Below are 20,672 nucleotides of genomic sequence, written 5' to 3'. Positions count from 1 at the left end.
CGCGTTCAGATTCTAAGACTGGAATTAACTCGATAAGATATAATGTCTTATTTTCATTTCAATGTTTATTTAAGACCATCATAACAATGCTGGTTCGCTTAAAAAATTACAAAAAAGTCGCTATAGCAAATATTTTTGAACGATTGCTTTTGGTTTCTTAATCCGGAAAGTTGTTGCTAAATTAATTTGCAATGGTATGAATAATTATATACTTAAAGAAACTTTTACAAGTTTAGTGATATTTAAATAAAAGTGTAACAAAACTTCTTATTTGTACATCTATATGTTAGAAATAGGGAATAAAAATATACAAGTATGATGTTTTGTTTAAATATTGATAACAATGTAAAAATTGCCTTGATTCTATAATTATTCACAACACTGCATATGAATATTTTAGTAGGATTGGAAGATTCGGTTGAAATTGACTGGTAACAATGCACAATGGTTACAAAAATGTTCAAGAGAAATCACCGTGTAGTGCGAGTCGAAGTAGTACAGGCAGGAATTGGTCAGACATCAAACCGACTGAGTTCTGTAGAGCCAGCGTAGAGAATTATTGCAATGAATACTTATTTGAATAACGAATAACGTATCATTATATGTCTATTCAATAATAAAGAACGAACTTTGTTTATTTATTAAATAATAAATAATGAATAACAAATATTCTTCTTCTTCTTTGAAATAATAAATAACTAAGAACGAGAATGAAGATTTTGGATGATATTACATTTTATGCAATATTGCACTCTATATTTTATTATAAAATTGCCTTGGTTTCTCGACTTAGCAATACGAATTTAAAGTTAGATAAAGTATTGATTTATAACGTGGAGTCAATATTCTTTCCATCGGACAAAAGGTCACTTCATGGTATACGACGGTAGAGAACATAAAAAATTATCAAAAAGAAAATAAAAAAAGAAGAGGGACAGATATTCAAAAATTAAGTAGCTATATACTACAAAAAAAGTGGTGCGATAAGTTGCGGAAAAGAGATAACACAGAATTGAACAATTTTGCTCAAAGTTTAAATAGCGGAAATTAAAATAATATTAGATTGGAAACTATGTAACGGGCGTTTTTGTTTAGTCTGTGTTCAGCTGCGACGCCCGTTTCATAGTTACACCAACCAAATAAATTAATGTGTATCTTTCTTCCCAGCTTCAGTGTGAGATGAAGGTTACACTGACGTTGATAAGATATTACGATTATACCATAATGTAATTTCTTATTTGATATTCAGGTAATATCGGGACCTCGCGTTCCGTGCGGAAAAGGGTTCCAGAATCACGGCAGGATTTCCTAGTCGCGAGAATTTATGGTTTTCCGAAACGGCCTGGACGACTCGGAAAATCTCGCGCAATCGTCCTACATTCGAACATTTTATGTACACAGACGAACACGGTTATCGTTCTGCCGGTTGATTTCACAGAGTTCCCAAAATTTGCTGAACGCTGTCCGAATACTTTTCGCATCGATCACTTTTTCGGTATGAACGGCCAGGTACCGTTCCTGTAAGCAGTTATGCTGTCCGATTTCGGAAACAGAAATTTCTTTTTCCAATATTTGCGTACGAATTATTCTTTTGTCAACTGTTAAATTGTCTGACACTATAGCCGTGATTGGTTGAATAATTGCATCTACTACTGACCTTGGCAAAAACATCAGAGTCATAATTATCAACATTATTCTTGCGCTTGTATTTAGAAAAGGAAAAACAACCAGAACAGTATTTCGTAACTATTTGTATTAATCGTTAAGTTTATATCATTCAATTAATTTGGTGATGCAGAAATTAGGATTGTTTCTCTATACATTTGTTGCGATAATATTGTAATTTAATAAGCACTTATACTTCCATTAATTTATTAATGGCTGGATTTCTCTTTGCAAATTGTTGTATTAACCTTGCAGCTTAATAAAAAGTCCTCATTTTATAGAAGTTCCTCCACTAATTTATCTTATTAGTTCTCTTTTCAAATATTTTCATTTCATTCTGCGATTTAGTAAGTGCCAGGTTTATATTATATTATTAAATTATTGGTGATAACATACTACTGGTAATGAACATTTTTGAACGAAATAGAGAGAAGAATTTTAAAACAGCAATGACGAATGACCGTGTACTGTGATGACCAATTATTAAACTAAACGGAAAACAATATTTTGTATTCATTCACGCTAATTGCAGAAATAAAAAGTATTATATTGTCGTATAGAGGCGTAAATTATTCGTGTAGTTAAATGTAAAGTAATTAATTCTGATATTCAAACAAATATTTGTGTAGCTGATATAGACGAGATTTAATATAATTCAATTAAAACACCAGAATAAACTAATTATATTTCCTTGTGTAGATCTTATTAGTTTAATATTTTCATTGTCATCAACATCAATATTCATATGTTAATAAATTTCGAATTTATAAAATACGTAATTGAGAATGTAATTAAAAACATATTATTTCGAAATATAAACAGCTCTGGAATCAAGATACCGAAGCTGTAGCAATCGTTCAATTCGTATAATTTGATATACGTGTACTGCAAGTGAAACAGTATTCGAAGCTCTGAAAAACGTTGTAACCGTTTGTTCGACCAACTGCCTGGTAATTAGTTAAGAGACTTGTTAAAGTTCCCTTGCGGTACTCGGAACTTGTTCCCCCGAAGTTACAGGGCCGCGAAAATAAACGAAGAATCAATAAACCCGGCAAATTAGCTATTCGAAAAAAGCTTTAACTCCCATTAAAGTTCCGTTGATCGATCTAATTACAGGTACAATCGAATCGAAAAACCGGGTAGTAAAACCACTCAAACTCTAACGACATTGAGTAAGCAAGAATTTTCGTAGCTTGTGGTGAAGTTCAACACAGTAGCTCGATCAAAAACTTTCGGCCAGTTCACCCACAGTTTCCGAATATTCCCGCACTGCGGACAAAAATCAGAATTCCAAAGCAGAGACTTAAACATAAACTTGCATAGTACTTGTAGTAATAACGAACAAAATGTAACTGCATAGGCGAGAGAGTTGCAAGTTTCCATATCATAACGCGGTCAGCACGCCGAAATCTGACATCGATCGTTTAATCAATTTTTCACATCGTGATTGTAACCAAATAAAATTCTCTACATCGTCTCATAGACCTTATATTTTGTTTGTTACGTACGGAGATTTTCTCCCGACGTTTTTTTCTTTCCTTCTTGAAGACATACGCTAGATAACGTCGGCGGTGAACGCGGTCCTTTCATTCAAAAATAGAATATCTTTGCCGTATAGGCGCGAGTTCAATAAGGGTCATACATCCCCGATTCTCGGTACCATCCGGGGTGTGATCTGGGTCACGTAGGCCCGGTCCCCGCTACCAAATCTTCTAGTTTAGCTGCGTATAAAAAGGCTAAGATTTTTCTTCTCTTCGGGGCAGTTTCAAGTCAAATCGCGACGCGAGACGTAGCAAGATCGAGCCAAGTTCTCCTTCGAGCAATAGTTAACCCCCGCCGACTTGGTGCGAAAACCAGGAAGCATGTCTTAGGACTATCGCGAAACTTACACTACACTTACGCACTTGTAATAGACTGAAGTTGTTAGATTATATTAGTTTTTACTTTCAATTCAGTGTACAAGTTTATTTCATTCCATCTCCCAGTTTGAGTCAGTTGTTGGTAACGATCTCACAAAAATACACCTTTACCGCTCGAGGTGTATCTATTAATATTTCTTTGAAGTTACGAGGCAAAATTAGAGTCAATCCAAAACCCCATTACCCAATCAGGTGGCGATCCGGTGATGAAATAGGCATCGGCCAGTCCATGAATTCCTCCCTTTCCGCACAATCTCATTTACCTCCGGCCACGTGTGCAGTGGCCCTCGGCTCGTAACATGTTTATTAAACCTGTATCTCTCAGAAATTTTAATAGGTCCTTGATTTTGTTGCTGTTTATGTTATCCTTGAGCAGTGGTTTTAGTTTGTGTTTGGTGCGCATATAATTGTATTTTCGGCCGATGATCCGTTGTCATTTGGGTGTTGCATTCTTCGCATAGTGGGGATGGTTCTTTAGTTAGCAGATATGAGATTATTACAGTAATACTTTCAAGATTTCACCTAGCAGGTCTTTTATGTTCTTCTAGTTAAAGTTATCTTGCAGTGTATTTCCTATTTCATATTTTTTATGTAGCACATTATGGTTTGGACAAGTCAAAATAATATGCTTGATTGATACAGAAATTCGTTTCGTATAATTAGGGCGATATTTAGACCGCTTTAATTTCATTGAAACACTCAAATTGATTTCGACACAAGTAATGGAATGCTATTTCGGACTCCGAGTAATTCAAGTCCCTTGTTATTCCCAGGTCACATATAGCTCATGTGCGAGATGCTACTGCTTCATCAAAGCTTTTGTTCCGAAATGTATGGCAAAGCTGGTTTCACTATGAATAGATTTAAATTCCCAATTCACCCTTCCGAATGAAATTGACAAAACTCTTTCACTTTTAATTAGACGAGAAATGTCTTTTGCAACAAAAATTCCAAAAAAATGATGCTTGAAATCAGATTTCCCGAATTTCAATTGAAATTGTGAAATTTTCGCTTGAAATTGTGACTGAGAATGGCAGTATGTGAATTTCCACTCGAAAAGGGTACGATCGATTTACTTGTTCTGCGAAATATTTTCCTCGAATTTTATTGTTACTAAAACCGGCTTCAAATTACAAAATATTCAAATGGTCGGTGCAACACGGCTTCCTTTTATACGAACTCAAGAAAACTTACGGGCATTGCTCCTGCAAGTGCTCTTTTGTAGTCGCGAAGCTGAAGTCGTTATCGTTGATTCTTTCGAGAGGTCTTCCACACTTCACCAACCTATCATGTCCACACTCTCGACTCGTGTCTGCACTCCGGCAACTGCCAAGCACTGGAACAGGAACGAACACGTGTTCGAATTAGTAAAGCGACGGTTCAATCGTTAAATCGAAGATGGGTGGTAAATTGAAGCGACAATTACAGAAATATCGTTACTTTACCATAATAATCACACGCTCCATCTACTCCGACTAAAGACCATAGTTTTAAGAATACGTCACAATAAATACAAATTTTTAGGTCTAGATGGTTTCTAATAACAGAATCTGCTAATCTTGTTTCATGAACTATCGAACGATAATACATTGCACAACAAATTCGTATTGTATTATAACTCTTCTCTGTTTTCAACTAATTTACCCAACCAAACACCGGATTCCCAATATTTTCAGCATCCCGCGCAACACTACAAATTATATACAATATTTCACGTTTCACGCGTAAACGTTTGTGGATATTCTCTTGCAAACTGACATTACGCCGAGTACATATGCAATATTACGTTTATTTGCTGTATTAATCTGCGCTTAACCCCCTCGGATCCGAAGGCACACTATAACTGCCAGCTGTGCACCCGGTTTACACTGCAACCGTATTAACTTGTGAAATGATTGCAAGTCAGATATTTTTAACAATTTTATTTTATCCACGCACAATAGATATAAATTGTAATATGTAATATATTTGGTCAAGTTATAAATGTCTCCTGCTTCGGTGTACAAATTTTATTTATCAATTAAACGAACAATGGTGTTCCAACCAATTATGTATTAGCCATTATTTGCAACGACCTGTTGCCGATTTATGAAGTATTTCGTTTTGTTAATTGCAGGTAATTAGATCCCAGAAATTAATCGAAAATTGATTTTCATTTTCAATAATATGGGTTGAAAATAATATAACAATATCCTGAAATTCTTCTAATGTCTTAATAATTTTCTACTGAACCTATTAATTTTTGTCGGTAATGTCAATTTCTTTTATGGATGGTTTCCATGAACAATTAAAATAAGTTCACTTCGTTCATAACTGTTCTGAATAACTGAAATAAGTTCTCCTTATTGGTAATTGTTATATGTAACCAAAATAGAAATTTTAACATCAACAGTAAGTAATAATATATATAATAATGTATTAAAACATTTTAAATATATTTTCATGGTTGCAGGCTAACCCGATAAAGAAACAGACTTTTTCTGAATCGGTTCAATGAATTGAGTACAATAATAATCGTTCAGAATCCGACAAATCTGCGTGATATTAAATAAAGCTTTTCCATGGAAAACCATGACAGAAAGGAAAAGTAATAACGATGGAGTAGAGAAAATGCTGTCAGAATAGCCCTGGAAAGCTTTCGATTTGATCTGAAGAGAACCACTTGCAGCTAATCTCTTCCTTTATCCTCTTTCTGGTAAATTATTATTCGAGTGGCAAGTCCACAATAGAAAAGTCGATCTTGACTTCGCCTAAACTCCGACCTCAAGTTAATCGTACTGCCGGCAATGGATTTAGCAACCACATAGAAGAACTGCAGTTTTCTCCGTATTTTTTTCGTATTGATCCATACGTGAACGACTGAAAATTATTTGTAACTTTCTTGAACAATGTTCTTGGAGAATTTAAGGATCTCGTATCAGTCAAACGTCGTGTAACAGTATTGTTATATAAACCACCTGTTTCAAAGCATGATAAAATAAATTAAATAAAATAATAAAAGTGGATATCGTAACGTTTGTGATATCAGTTTCCAATGAAATCGTTTCTTCAGTGTCATGAAAAATTTCATTCTCATTTTATCACTGATCATGGATACGCATACGACTCATGAATCCATAAGTAGCATAAAACGTAAAATCTGTCGCCGGTGTGTCCACGTAAGCTTCCGGGACAAAGATTTAGTACGTCCATGTTGGTGTGGGTGGATCGAATCGTCGACAAACGGCGCGGCGCTCGTCGATGTGGGTACACTACTCTGCGTCCGAGTAATGTTCGCTTGATCCACTTGAGCCGAGCTCGCCTTTTTGCAAGGATTAAGCTATATTACGCGTGGCAAACGCGACCGTTGGTGTAACCAGAATTTAGATAACTTTACACAGACTATCCCTAGCACAGCTGCTATCTGCATGCTTACAAGCTCGTGACACTCTCTTGGAGGATAAACTATCCTGAACAGACGCCAAAGTGAAATCATTCGACACGTTGAACGCTGAGAAATTTTCGTACGTTTTGTCGACTGCAAGAGAAAATATAGTACTTTTTCAAAATACATACGATATGATTCACAATATTCATGTTGTATGTAACAGAAAAAGAAATTAGCAATGCTTGTTATTTGTTACCCTGTAGTTGTACATTGCAAATCTTAAAGACAATTCCTTGTATCGTATTTTATATACTATTTACTTAATGAATACAGCTCTATAGTGCATTTTTCGATATAAATTATTGGAACAAATAAATTACTTATTTTGAATATTCATGTTGTATCCTTGATATACCTGACAACTTTTGGTTTTACATACTTTCGACATTGATTTTCCTTAAAATGAATGTAACATGATTCCTCTTCACAGATGTGCATCTAAAGATCCCTAGGATTATTAACGGCACTAGTTATCAACTGATTAAACGTATTTTTAAACATACATCTTGTAGACAGGTCAGGTTTTCTATAATTTCCAATGTGAATCATTTAATTTGCTTGCAAAAAACTGAGCAATCGAACGACGATTTTGTTCGACAGTGATAAGATTTTTAAATTAAGCAACAGAGTTTTTATAGTGTAATGAATTTAATATTGTAAGAGAAAAAAATCAATATATACAGGTTATACACGTAAAGAACACTATTCAGTACATATTATGACGATAATTCTTTACAATTTCTATGGAACAGTTTGGTAACCTTTGTGAATCCCTTACAAATGAAGAATCGCTTGTATATTCATTGAATGTAAGTGGAAAATGATGAAGGGCAACTCACAGAATTTCCACTCAACATCGACGATTGGAAGAGACACAATAACGGAGCAAACGGAAATAAGAATAATCACGTAATATACTGGTTGACGTCGCGCGAGCACAATGTCGCGGCTCATAGCACGCGCGAAAATAACAAAAGTGGAGCAAAGAAGAGAGTTGAATCGCGAAAAACTAAAGGGGGTGAGGCACGGACCCGCGTATTCCAACCAAGCCAAACAAAAGACCATTAAATCCGAATCAACTTCTTAATTTGAACGAATGGTTTTTTGCCCGTCGTTGTCCTGCGAACACCGCCATGATAATAACCAAGGTCGTTCGTCATCATTAAGCGACCTGGAAATGCGTTTCCTGTGTTTTATATTTGGAACCGCCGAAATTTTTTGCCGGCAACCGACCAGTTACAAGCAGTTTAGGGGAACATCTGTCAGACAAACAGCAATCAAATTCCCCGCATCACAGGAATAAATGTTCGATCTCGGACAGTGAAATCGACATTTTTCAAACGACTTTTTCGTTTCGTTACAATTCGACAAATTAATATGAACAACTTATCAAACGATTTTGAGATTAAGGAATAAATTGCATAAAGGAAAATAAAACTTTAGCTCTCATTGGAGTTACAAGAACAACTTATTTCATAATATGCCTCAAAGAGAGAACGTTTTGCCACAATTACGTCTATGACTCTTCCGATTATAAAATTGTAAAATATTTCATTATGTAATATTCTACAAATTTAATACAACAGTATAAAATATTTTATAATGAAATAAAATCTGAAATACTTTACGATAATTTTATAATGAAATATTGTAAAATGTTTTTGTAATTTAATTTTTTATGACATTATCATAGTAAAATATTGTATTGCAAACAATCGTGAAGTGAATAAATTAATGAATAATTAGTAAAATGCGAGGAATATGTGTTCCTTTAAAAAAATCATAAAATTCCAATTGCTCCGATTTCATGCAATTTTACTACAATATAGTATGTACTTAGACAAGGAGATTCATCAACAAATTTGTAACGAGAGCTTTTTATTATTATTATTTCAATAATTGTGTAGAAAAAAACTAAAATTCTGATTTGCGCACTAGTTGTTAGACGATTTGATTGGATTAGTAACATGCTGTATAAATTGATACTGAAACGAATTGCAGCGCCGGAGCATATTCTTATACACTGGGGAGACATACACCTAGGAACGAAATTAAGTTATAACGTTGTGAGGAAGTTTCAAGTCGAACTCGACAACTTTAAAGGTCCGCAGTTCAAGTTTGAGTATGAAGGGAAGATGTGAATTCATCATTTACGAGATTCCACATATTCGACTGAAATAAGTTAGATAGACGTTGCACTAATTATATGTACCCAAAACCCAGTAGAGTAAAATAATTGTATCAGAAGCAAACACGTATGCTCATGTGAACGCATAAATCTGAAAAGAATTTTCCATCATCTCTAGTGAAGCGAAGCCATCGAGTTCAATTGTGAGTTTCAGGCATCCTATTTTCCGCGAGATTGTCTTTCATGAAGTAATGCACGATATCGCCGAAGAAAACTGAATCGGCTGCATAAGATTTATCTAGGGAACTGAAAATACACGGTGCAGACACCTATCTATCAAATTTCTGTGCAATTTCCTTATTTGCGGTCCACAATTCGTCATCCTCGATTCATTTTGTGTCATTTAACGACATACACGTCACTGGAAGTGAAATTAGATAATTACATTCGCAAAATTCTGTCATCATATTTGCGAAACACATTTAGTGGTAAAATTATTCGGATGCCCTTTAAAATGCAATATCTTTTTACGACTGTATTAAATGATATTAATTTTTTTTAGATATTAGGGAGACTAGTTTAATGTACAATGACTAAAATACTGATGTTTTATTTTGCTATTACTTAGAATAATAACAAAAATAGAAACCTCACCTTCTTCCAACTTTCTTATGTGAGCTATAAGCGTTATAACAAAAATAAAAAAAAAATGCTTTCTGTATATTTCGGCCAAATTACAAGTGTGAAAATTTGTGAAAAATAAGATTTTTGCTATCTTTAATTGTTTATATATGATACTTACGTAATTTTCAGTATCTATATAAGTTACCGAGATTTACAAATCGAATACTTTAAATTTTTGTTACTGGTTTAGATAAGACGAGAGTTTTTCATTAGTTCTTGTTATTCTACGTAAAAACAAAATGTGAAAAAAGTATACCACTCATTCCACAGTAATCTAGTTCCCTTAACATATAAAAAGATTCAAGTCATTCAGTCTTGATATAGTACGCAATACCTGTGACGTAGAGGCAACGAGGAGACGTCAAAGCTCCGTCAATGAATAATTCGTACATTACGATCAATCTTGCAAACGATTATCGCACATGCATTACCTGTAAATAGCAGACGTAGACTATCTGTTCCAATATTTAAAAGATAGCGGAAATTTTCGCAGCGTTTGCTAGACGTTTCAATTAAGAAAATTTCCAACTTGAAAAAGTTTGCAGGAAGACGTCTCGGTCATTCATTTATTCGTATCGTCCAGAATACGCTTAATTGCCCCTAATGGATTCTTCAAGTCTTTCTATTCGAGCACTTTCAGCCCTTCTTTTAAGTTGCATCGACTCAAAGCACATTTCGCTCCTTTTTGGACAAGCAAATCAGTTAATTAAGCGATTAATCACTTCAACAGAGGGTTTCGCTAATTGATCGTTATCGCGAAATTTTCCACACTTTCTGTAATTCGGCTCCTCACATACTTATTTACTGAAATTCATCCCAATATATTTGTTGAAATTGATTCGTGTATTAAAAATTTATAAATTCTGGAAAAGATCAAGAAGTAATGTGGAAAGAATGTTCCTTAGAAGTCTTATTAAAGAAACCCGTAAATAATTGATAGTTCACAATAAGATCAAATTAAATTAAACTTATGTATACCTATATATAATTCTATAGATAATTCTTAATTAATTGGGTGCTGCGGAACACGTCTGGTAAATGATCAAAGGAATATAAGTAGAGAATCACTGAACATCCGAGGTCACTGAAAACAGTGTCGATTATATCTGCATCGATTGCTTAACCAATTTAAGCGAATAAACGGTTAACCACGTGGTATGGTTTCTATCAAAGCGCCCACTAGACATGATTAAACGTAATAGCACTTGCAGTGTGATTCGGGGTTCGAATTTGACAAACGGAATGAAAACGGGAGCAGCGTCGGTGAAGGGATTAGCTTCGTGTTACAGTAGCAAGCTATGTATTATATTTATATAGAAAGACTTTAACGCGTTTGCTGCTAGCACAAAATCTGTTATGCAAATCCATTTCATTTAATGTACACCGACGAGTTATCACAATGTTTAACATGTAGTGGTTTTAAGTTTTCAAGTAGAATGGTATAACACAAAAATTGAGGGTGAAACGTGCTGCGCGGGGCCAGAATTTACGTGTAAATTCTGGCAGACGTTATTTTTCATTCAAACTGTTCCGGCATCGAATTCATCATCAATTTATTACGATGGAATACATTTGCATACTTCTTACAGTTTATACATTATCAGGAGTTTCGTCGTTGTCGGCTTAGAAATTCGAAACCGTGCTAGATACACAAAGGGACCCGGCTATCCCATGTATGAAATGTCGGACAGAACAACCGCCGAGTTTTTCAACGAAATCGAAACCGATTTGCACGGTAAAACAGTGTCGCGCGCCAGTTCAAACTTAAAAGACAGATCGTTCCGACCAACGGGATTATTCTCCTCTTCAGTTTTCCTGCCGGACGTATAATTCCGCGACACTCTATTCAATTTACCGACTTGACCACACGCCGCCACCGTTGCATAGTCACCATATTGTGGTATCGAGATGTTTCCGTTGCGCAATATCGTGTTTCCAAGCTTGTCATATTACGGTATCGCAGCATCGAAATCGGTCGTTAAAAAATTCTGTTTACCACGTAGGTACATGTCCTTCGCAACATGTATTATTATGTACATACATTATCGTGTGTTATATCTCTGCAAGAGACCCGCGAAATTGAACCTTTATTCCTCGAAATTAACCAATTATTATAATCATTATTATCCAATTATTATTATAATATTGTTGCGATCTTCGGATATTTAACATAACCTTCACATGATCAATCCTTCCACGATGCTTGAAAAACTAATAGTACTTCAGTTCCATAAACACGATTAAAAACTACATTTATATCTTTGGAAATTTGAGACAATGTTTTTAAATTTATTTCATCAAAGGCTATAATAATTCATACGAGGATATCGTAGAAACAACATTGAAAATAAGCACTATGTGTTTAACTCTAATCAGTTGACATGTTTAATATATAGTAATATTTTTATAAAACTTTTCCGAGATTCTTCGTACATTATAAGTGCAGAAAAAATGTTCTCTTGATCGCTTCCGAAAACACTAAATACCGTTCCTAAAACTTATAAAGTGTGCATAAAGTAGCCAGGCTACTATTTAACGAGAAAAACGTCAACATAATTATTTTAAGGTAATGCAGCTATTTTTAAACAAATCGACTAGGTTTCGAAATCTAGTGACCTGAAAGTGAACGCAGTACGAGTTCATCCAAAGGAAGTACATGCGCAGCGAAGACAGGATATCGACCAACGAAATGCCTTTTGTTTCGCGAAAAACTTAACGAAACAAATCGTTGTGGTTCTTCCCTGGACAATAACAAACGATGATCGATAAAGAAGAAATAGTTGCCGAGTAATTTTTTTTTTTCGGGATTATATCCCGTAAAAATTTAATTAAAATCGGCCCGTTATAATTTCAAGTGACGTCCCCCGCGAGCTTAACTTCTACTCGACTTTGTGAGAAGGCGACCGTCTTCGAGGGTGACCCCCCTGAGGATCCTTTCACTCGTTATTTTAATGATCGCGGCCGAGCAGAAACGGTGCTACACCCCCCTCTGCGTACGGAATTAATGTTTGCCAGGGAGGACTGTTCCCGATAAAGGGAAACGGGAGAAAACGAGAACGGAAACACGAGACAGGGAAGAATCAGGGGCGGAATCGAACACGCTGAAAACGGAAAGGACCGTGGCAGTATTTGTCGAAGCACGAGTCACAGTGTCGAATCCTCTCTTGACACGGAGGGGCCAGATCGATTCCCGATTATCGTCCACGGAGAACGAGTCCCGAGACTGTTTCTGTCTCGGTGAAATGCCAACTTGATTCGATGCTTAATTAACTTCCGCTACGCAGTCGTTAGTTCTACCTTCGCGACAGTCGCGTTATACTTAGGTCAAAATTCCATTCATTTTACCTAGTAAACATAATACAGTGTCGCCAACTGCTCTCTGTAAAAATCTCAACTGTTCCACATCTGTACAGCAAGCACTGTCTCCGACTGATCTTATGACACGGACGAGGGAATTTATGAGAGTCAATTATTCTATGCAGTTAAGGGAGTCTTTCGGTCTGGAGAGTTATTTTCTTGACTTTCTTACGGAATACATTTATTAATTTAGTGAATTGTATGGTTTTGTAATTTCGTAGGCGCGTTATATGTATACATACAACGTATAAAAATATGAAAATAATTTAAATTATTTGCACTTTGAGCGAATGTTGATAAAACCATAATGTGTAAAACTTGTGATGAAAATTTGAAATGTGATCTACAAAATATGTATGAATAACTCTTACGGCTTTTAAATAGAAATAAAATGCTCCCCTCCTATTCTATATCGATATTTAAACATTGAAATAATTGTTAATCAACAGTTTCTCCAAAATATTTCTAAATGCACCTTTCATCATCAACGTTATTTAATTTTTTTCTTTCCTGCACCTTCGCGTCAACTATACTTTTCAAAACTTTCCGATAGCATTGGAACAAGTAATTGTATTTTCAGTACTCCCTGAGACCTATAGTAATAATGGCTCGCCGATAATTTGGAGGTAGCAGTCGTTTACCATTTCCCAGCGTCATCCATTAATCCTGCGACGACGCCGACGAGATGGAAATGAAAAATGAAGACCGGTCGATATCCTCTATCGACGCTTGCGTCGTCCTCGAATCCTGTCCCTGGTGCATGTGTGCAAACCTGTAAATCGTCGACAACTTCCGCGGAGTCCGTAAGCGTTTTAAAGCAGACGCCGAGGCGAGCCGGACGGATCCACTCCACGGCGCGCGGCGCACAACAGTGGGACAAAGTTCTATTAAAATCGAAGAACTTTTCATAGAAACAAATTAAAGCAATGATCTTTTTAAGTTAAAGTGGAAATGTTGCAGATTAAGGGAAAATAGGGAGAATGAAGAATGAGAAGAATTTTTTCATCTCGGAAATTTATCGAATCACGTAACTTTAAACAAGCCAAGATTAATATACGTTAATACAATTATTTAAAAATTCTTGTAATCCTCTATTAACAGCTCATGTTTGCAATGTTCCAACGTAAATGTACTTGTATTAATTTGGAAATCTGAAATATTTAATGAGACAATAACAGATAGTAACGAGCAGTCCGGTTAATGCTTGAGATTTCGTTTAAGAGGAAATTAAGTTTAATCATTTGCTCGATGTATGGTGCAGTATCAAAGCTCCAGATTGTTTTTGTAGTATTTTTCCTGGAAAAGTGGCTTTATAAAATTTGTGTTAATATGATGTATGATAGTGCATTACGGAATTTTTATTAATATAACACAACATTGCATTATGAAAACGCATAATGTAAGAATAATTAACGTTATTCGAAAAGGTTAAACAAATGTCTGTCTCATAATAATGCTTCAACATTATCAGAAAAAAATCCAATAAATAACGCAATTTCAAGGTATCATACTGTATATAGAACAGAAAAATTCGTAGTTTAATCATAAAATCGTTTTGTTTTGCTCAACTACAGTGTTCTTTCTAATTCAATTTCTCTGACATTTAACAATTGGAAATCTTGTTTAACCCTAACTGCGAACAACCATATTTGTGACAGCAACATGAAGTCTATCAGACTTACAGTAAAATATATCGTATAAAAATGAATATGATTAATTTGAGGATGTAGGAATTTACGAATGTAGGAAGATACGTGAAGGTACTCGAAGTAATAACTTCTAACTCCGCTTATGGTAGAAGCAATAAGCAATAATATTTAGTGTAGAGTCCGTGAGTCTCGATGTCCGCAGTTAAGTGTTACTAATACGCATACTAATAAACCTACGTCGACTGAGAAAAGTTTCCACCACACCGGAGAGATCAGTTCGACAAAGTCTCCCTGTTAGTTTGCATTAACGCGTCAAAGACAAGACAGATAAACCAACGACTGTAATTTCGTGCAATACACGCTATTCAAACACACACAGAACTCCGAATTGGCACGATTTGCTAGCGACAACGGAGCATCTCGTCCTTCAAAGGGAACCGTAAGCAGAGCTGCTATATACGATCATAATAGCTTCGTCCGAATACGCACACCTTGTTCGCACAAATTATTCGTTTTCTTCTGGAAATAGTATCGTATCCACGCTATCCCCTAGATATTTTACAGTTCGGGACGAAAAAAAGTCGCCCATTTTAAAATTAACGTAATTTTTACTTATTTAACTTAAACGAACAGCTACAAAGTATTAAGCAGTAAATACCATTCGCTAACTTATTGTATATTATTCTTAATTAAATGTGCTATCATTTTGTTCCACTGTATTTCCATGCAAATTCTTTTTCTGTTCAAATGAAGTTTAAACTGGCGAAATTCAATTATATTCCATTCATGTATGTTTCTAGTGGAATTTTATGTGCGCTATCTGTTTGTCTCGAACTATACGATGATTCTATAGGACGAGCATTACAATTAGGCGTTAAGTAATCGTAAACTTTTAGCTGCGATTATATCGCGCTTACGTCAGCGGAGATAAATACAGTGACGTTTATCTGCATAGATACGGGGCACAAGGATTAAATTAAAGGTAAAGGTTTATTTAATCCGGAACACGGAGCAGTAAAGGCTGAACTTTACGATTTCGAGAAACGTAAAAATGCAAAACACCGAATCATACCCGGTTCACCGGCGAAAGTGGAAAAATAAATTGCCTTCATTCTTTTCCCGGAGACGCAGTTAGAAACTACAACTTTTTACGCGTATGCAATAAACATAAAAATGGAAGAAAGAATTTTTTTTCACCGTTCTATTTCCGGCGAAATGATAATAGCTCCGTGTGCCTACGTTTGAACTGTCCCTTCGTAATATGAAACAATAATAACTCGATTTTAGAAATCTGTATTCATCGGAAACTTCATAGACTGGTTTTTTATAATAAATAAATAATAGTTTTCGCTACTAAAAATAACTTTAACAATTTAATTGATACTTCTTAAAAACGCAGAATTGTGTTTTTTTCTACCAGTCGAAAACACAAAAATTTCAAAATTTTTCCTCAATATCAATTTCTCCATGAAACAAATATTACATCTTTGAATATTAAGAAAAATCTTACAGTTATGCTGCCTCTCTTCATTCCTATGTCTTTTCTCCCTTTATTCCCTCGACCTAATAGAAACATTTCCCTCCTGAATTCTCAATAACGAATGCCAATATGTTCTTCGCACTGCGCACACCATGTATGTGAGCGTCTTCTGACGATACTACTTTCACACAAAAACCATTTATGCGATATTCTCCTGCAATAGTGTCGTCTCTCGGGACTGGCAACGTGACTCAGAAGTCTGGGACAGCATAGTCAAGTTTTATAAGAAATCGTTATCACAAATAAATTTCGAATAATTTGCATTGAATCATGTATGGACTCATGTATGGATTAAAGAACGAAGTCAAAAGTTGTAAATCGTAAGCTAATTACGAAAGTGAAAAACACGCTTGTAAACAATCGATTACTCGAAAACAAAATCCTTAATGGGAAGCTCAGTAATAACAATTGCTGTAACCGATGAAGATCCATTTTCGTCACGACATCCTGTCAACACGTTCATAATAGTTTGCGTAACACTGCAACTGCGTTGCAAGCGCAACAGCATTTAACAACAAGTGTTAGGTAAATGCACGTAATTGGTCAATGACCGTACGATTTGAAACTTCTTTTTTTCTTCGCCGAGAAAAATTCGAGGATCTGTGTGTTCAACGGACGCGGGTAAAATTTGTCCGGGCGCGCAGAATTGGACCAATTAGCGAAATTCTGGCCATTTTCACGATAAAGCGTCCGACTTCCAGGATTCCGCTGCACAGCCACAGGAAGGAAATTATGCCAACCAAGGAAAGTTGCGCTTGTTAAGTTTGTTCGAGCGTCTTCAGAGATGTATGTGTATGATAGAGCGCTGCCGCGAATCGCCGACCTGCCTGCGATTGACACGGTTAAGAGAGCTAGAAACTGCCAATCAATTAATTATTCTGCTGACCGAACGAAATTTTAAGGCTCTTTCTGATCCCCATCTAATTAATTGTTTCCAACGATAATTTACTGATCCCAGTACAAAAAGAATAATTCGAGTTTTCGAGGAGATTATTGAGAGAGAACAATATATTTTTAAGTAGCAGAATTAGAAGAAACGAAGTTTTTATAGGACTTTACAAATATAAGACTTTGGAGGAAGTTATCAAGAAATTAAAGAAATGTTTACCAGTTCAAAATTTAGCAAATGTTTATAATCTAATAAATGGCGTAAGGAAGGAGACAAATATTTTCAAACCGACTATGTACGTAGGATTATGCCATGATCATGATGCAACGTCTTGTCAACGTCAATCACTATTACATGTCAAATGGATCAAATCTTGAATGTGATCCAGACTAAAATACTTCCAACTTAACCGGCACGTAATTATCAAGATATTCAATTTAACTGATATCACGATCTTAGTTAAAATTCACCTTTGGTTTCAATTATTATGCCGAAAATATATTCTAGCCGAGAATCTAGATACCTAATACCGCATAAGAGATATGAATTCACGTCTTGATTTCACAAAAATGTTTTTGTCGTGTGAAAAAGTGAAGCAAAACTTTATTAGAATACCCTCCTCTTTACTCTTTTCTGGAATCCAACTTCTGATGTTTCTAAAAAGAGACAAAGATCAAAGTGTATTATGGTGAGATGCCTGCATTACGACGCACTATAGGTAACATACTATCTTCCTGTAGGAAGTACATATTGATCGAAGCGTCGAGTAGCGAAATTTAGATCTTCGCCGATGTGTTTTAGAAAGCAGAGCACACCTGTGCCCATAGCAGTTCTTCGACAACTTATAATTCAAAACTTGCTACCCATAGTCACACACTGTGTTGGTCTGGTATGCAAATGTGCCGGAAGATGTCCTTCGACACGGCTACGAAGATAGACGTGCTGGCGGCGTATACCAGACGCCTAATCGCCGCTGATACTGAACGTAGGCAACGTATTTGCATTTGAGCATGCACCACATTCGATCCCATAAATATGTCTGAAGATGAGTTAAAATTCACCGCGTAACAGCAGGTCACCGTGCCAAGAGTATCACGATTGCAATTGAACCTTGATGGTTGTAGAAAAACAATACTAGAAGCGCACGCAAAGAAGTATTACATACCAGGCAACTAATCAGACAAACAGCTGGCGTAACAGTACCGAGCAAAAAGTTATACCGTATGCTAAAATAAAACTGCAACAGAAACTAATACTTCATTAACAAAAATTCGTGGAAATCGCGTATTTAGAATTTTTAAGTAGAATCGTCTGGTCGTGTACAGACGACAGTACCGCCATCTGTGTCCGACGAATTTTTAAATTAGCTGACTAAAATAAGTTCTTTATACAGGATTAAAATATAAGTTGGAAGAAACGACGAAATAACTTTCAACCTTCATGCAGTTTTAAATTATGAAGATTATTCAATCGTTTCCTATGTGAAGCTCTTAATCCGCGAGGTTTTCTAGTTATGTATCTCTATCGACAGATACCTAATATACAATACTTTCGAAAAGCACCGCTTCAACTTTGGTTGACTACGACAGCTTCCATTGTACAATCAAACAAATGCATTAATTCGCAGGCATTTTTGCAACGTATTCCTCGTCAAAGAGATTCAAATATTTCATAATGGAAATGCAATTACTACCTCATGTGATGAAATCCTCACGTTATACAAAAAATTTGGATTTATCTCAAAATTATTCGAATTGTCTCGAATAAATCTTTATCCGAGTTTAATTTATATTCATAATCCAAATGAATACTTTTTAGTCGAATATTCTAATTTGAATAATTCTTAAGCAAAAAATTGTTCGCTGTGTTTGCTTTTACGTAATTTTGTAAGAATACTTTTATACAAATACATTAAAATTTCGTTCAATTTCAAATACTTACAGAGTTATAAAATTGCCGACACAATTGTGAAAATCAACATGGAAAAAATTAATAAAGAAACTATGAAAAAACAGTACATTCTATAATTTGTATTCAAATCGATTATTTTCCAAATTAATTTCTGCATAAATGAAGTCTTGTTCCAATACAATTTTACCTTGATAGATTTTATTCAATTGCGTATTTATTCTGTAATGTTGAATAAAGTTTCGTTCGTTAATCTGTATCTCTTATCCGTTATTCGAATAAAATTTTCCTGAACCGTGATTTGTACGTATGCTGCAATGGATGTCGCGGAAAATTTTAAGCATACCTCTTGCTGGTTTTAGACTAATTACAGATGAAAAGTGCCAATAATGATTTACTACCAGCTTTTTGTATCATTACCTATGGAAATCCCAGTGAGTTCAAAACCGGACAATACTTCCCACTAGACCATTAAAATGTATTAATGTATCGACGTTGACAATATAACAATGAATATCTTAAATATTAAAGAATTTTGAGGATACCACTCCAAAAATCGAGTGCACTATACAATAGTATTTATGAAAATAATTATACGCTTAACATTTTTAAGATATTTTCAAGATACGACAGTAATTTGATCTGGACAAGCAGACGAAAAACCAAAGATGCGAGTTAATACGCAACAAAGGTTTCACATTAGGAGAGATCTTCATGTTAAGTAATTTTATCCTAAGTATTTCTTCTACCATACTTTCTCAACTCAATCAGCACCGAAATGGTCTATCGAAACTGGTGTGTTTCGCTGAAAGATGATCCATCGTGGAATGAAGAATTCGACATTGACACAAAGCGCACGTCACTGACGCGTGTGACAAACGATCATAATCCTAGAGTCAGTAAAAAAAAAATTGCGCCACCCCGGCGTCGCCGTCACAAAACAATAAACTTGGCAACGTCACGAGAGCGTGCGTACATATCCGTTGGCTAGGAGAGCCAGGACACTTTGGTAGACTCGTTGAATCGCGATTGCATGCACAGATACGTGTATGCGAACGGCGAGGTGGCCGCAAGGCCAAACCACGAGATGCCTCGCGATTGGTCGCACCGACATCGTACGATGGTCCCGTATCGTTATAAATAAGATCCATTGCCCCCACCCCCTGACTGCCACCACTTCCCTACCAACAACGTGTTCGCGGTGCGGCGCTGCGTCAGCGCGTACGTTAACTGGATGCCGAGGAACGTGCGTCGGCGAGCCTCTCTGTTGGTCCGCTAGCCGAAGAGAGGATGACGATGAGAGGGCAGGGGCCGATGGCACACCGCGTCATCAGCGTCGCCCGGACACACCGCCAAGTCGCGACGGACAGACGATAACAACACTGTGAAAGTGTATCGGGTTAATGAAACTTTCTAGCCGACGCCGCGCAGACTCTCTCCCCCGCGCCGTCTTCAAGACCCTATAGCTCGTTTCATCCGTAACAGTTCCGGTCGCGGGAGATAAAA

The 20,672-nt window shown here is 35.9% G+C and overlaps 1 protein-coding gene across 1 annotated transcript in view; it reads right to left on the bottom strand.

Moving 5' to 3' along the window:
* Positions 1-20,672, bottom strand: part of LOC144478688 (uncharacterized) — a 65,132-nt gene that overhangs the window by 31,338 nt on the left and 13,122 nt on the right. The window contains exon 2 of the mRNA XM_078197270.1: positions 4,779-4,920. Within this exon, the coding sequence (XP_078053396.1) occupies positions 4,779-4,920 (142 nt within the window). The remainder of the gene's footprint in view (positions 1-4,778; positions 4,921-20,672) is intronic.

The sequence above is a fragment of the Augochlora pura genome, chromosome 1, assembly GCF_028453695.1.
Source record: "Augochlora pura isolate Apur16 chromosome 1, APUR_v2.2.1, whole genome shotgun sequence".
In the NCBI taxonomy this organism is placed as follows: Eukaryota; Metazoa; Arthropoda; class Insecta; order Hymenoptera; family Halictidae; genus Augochlora; species Augochlora pura.
Note: the sequence above shows the minus strand (reverse complement) of the source record. Positions and strands in the feature narration are given on the sequence as shown.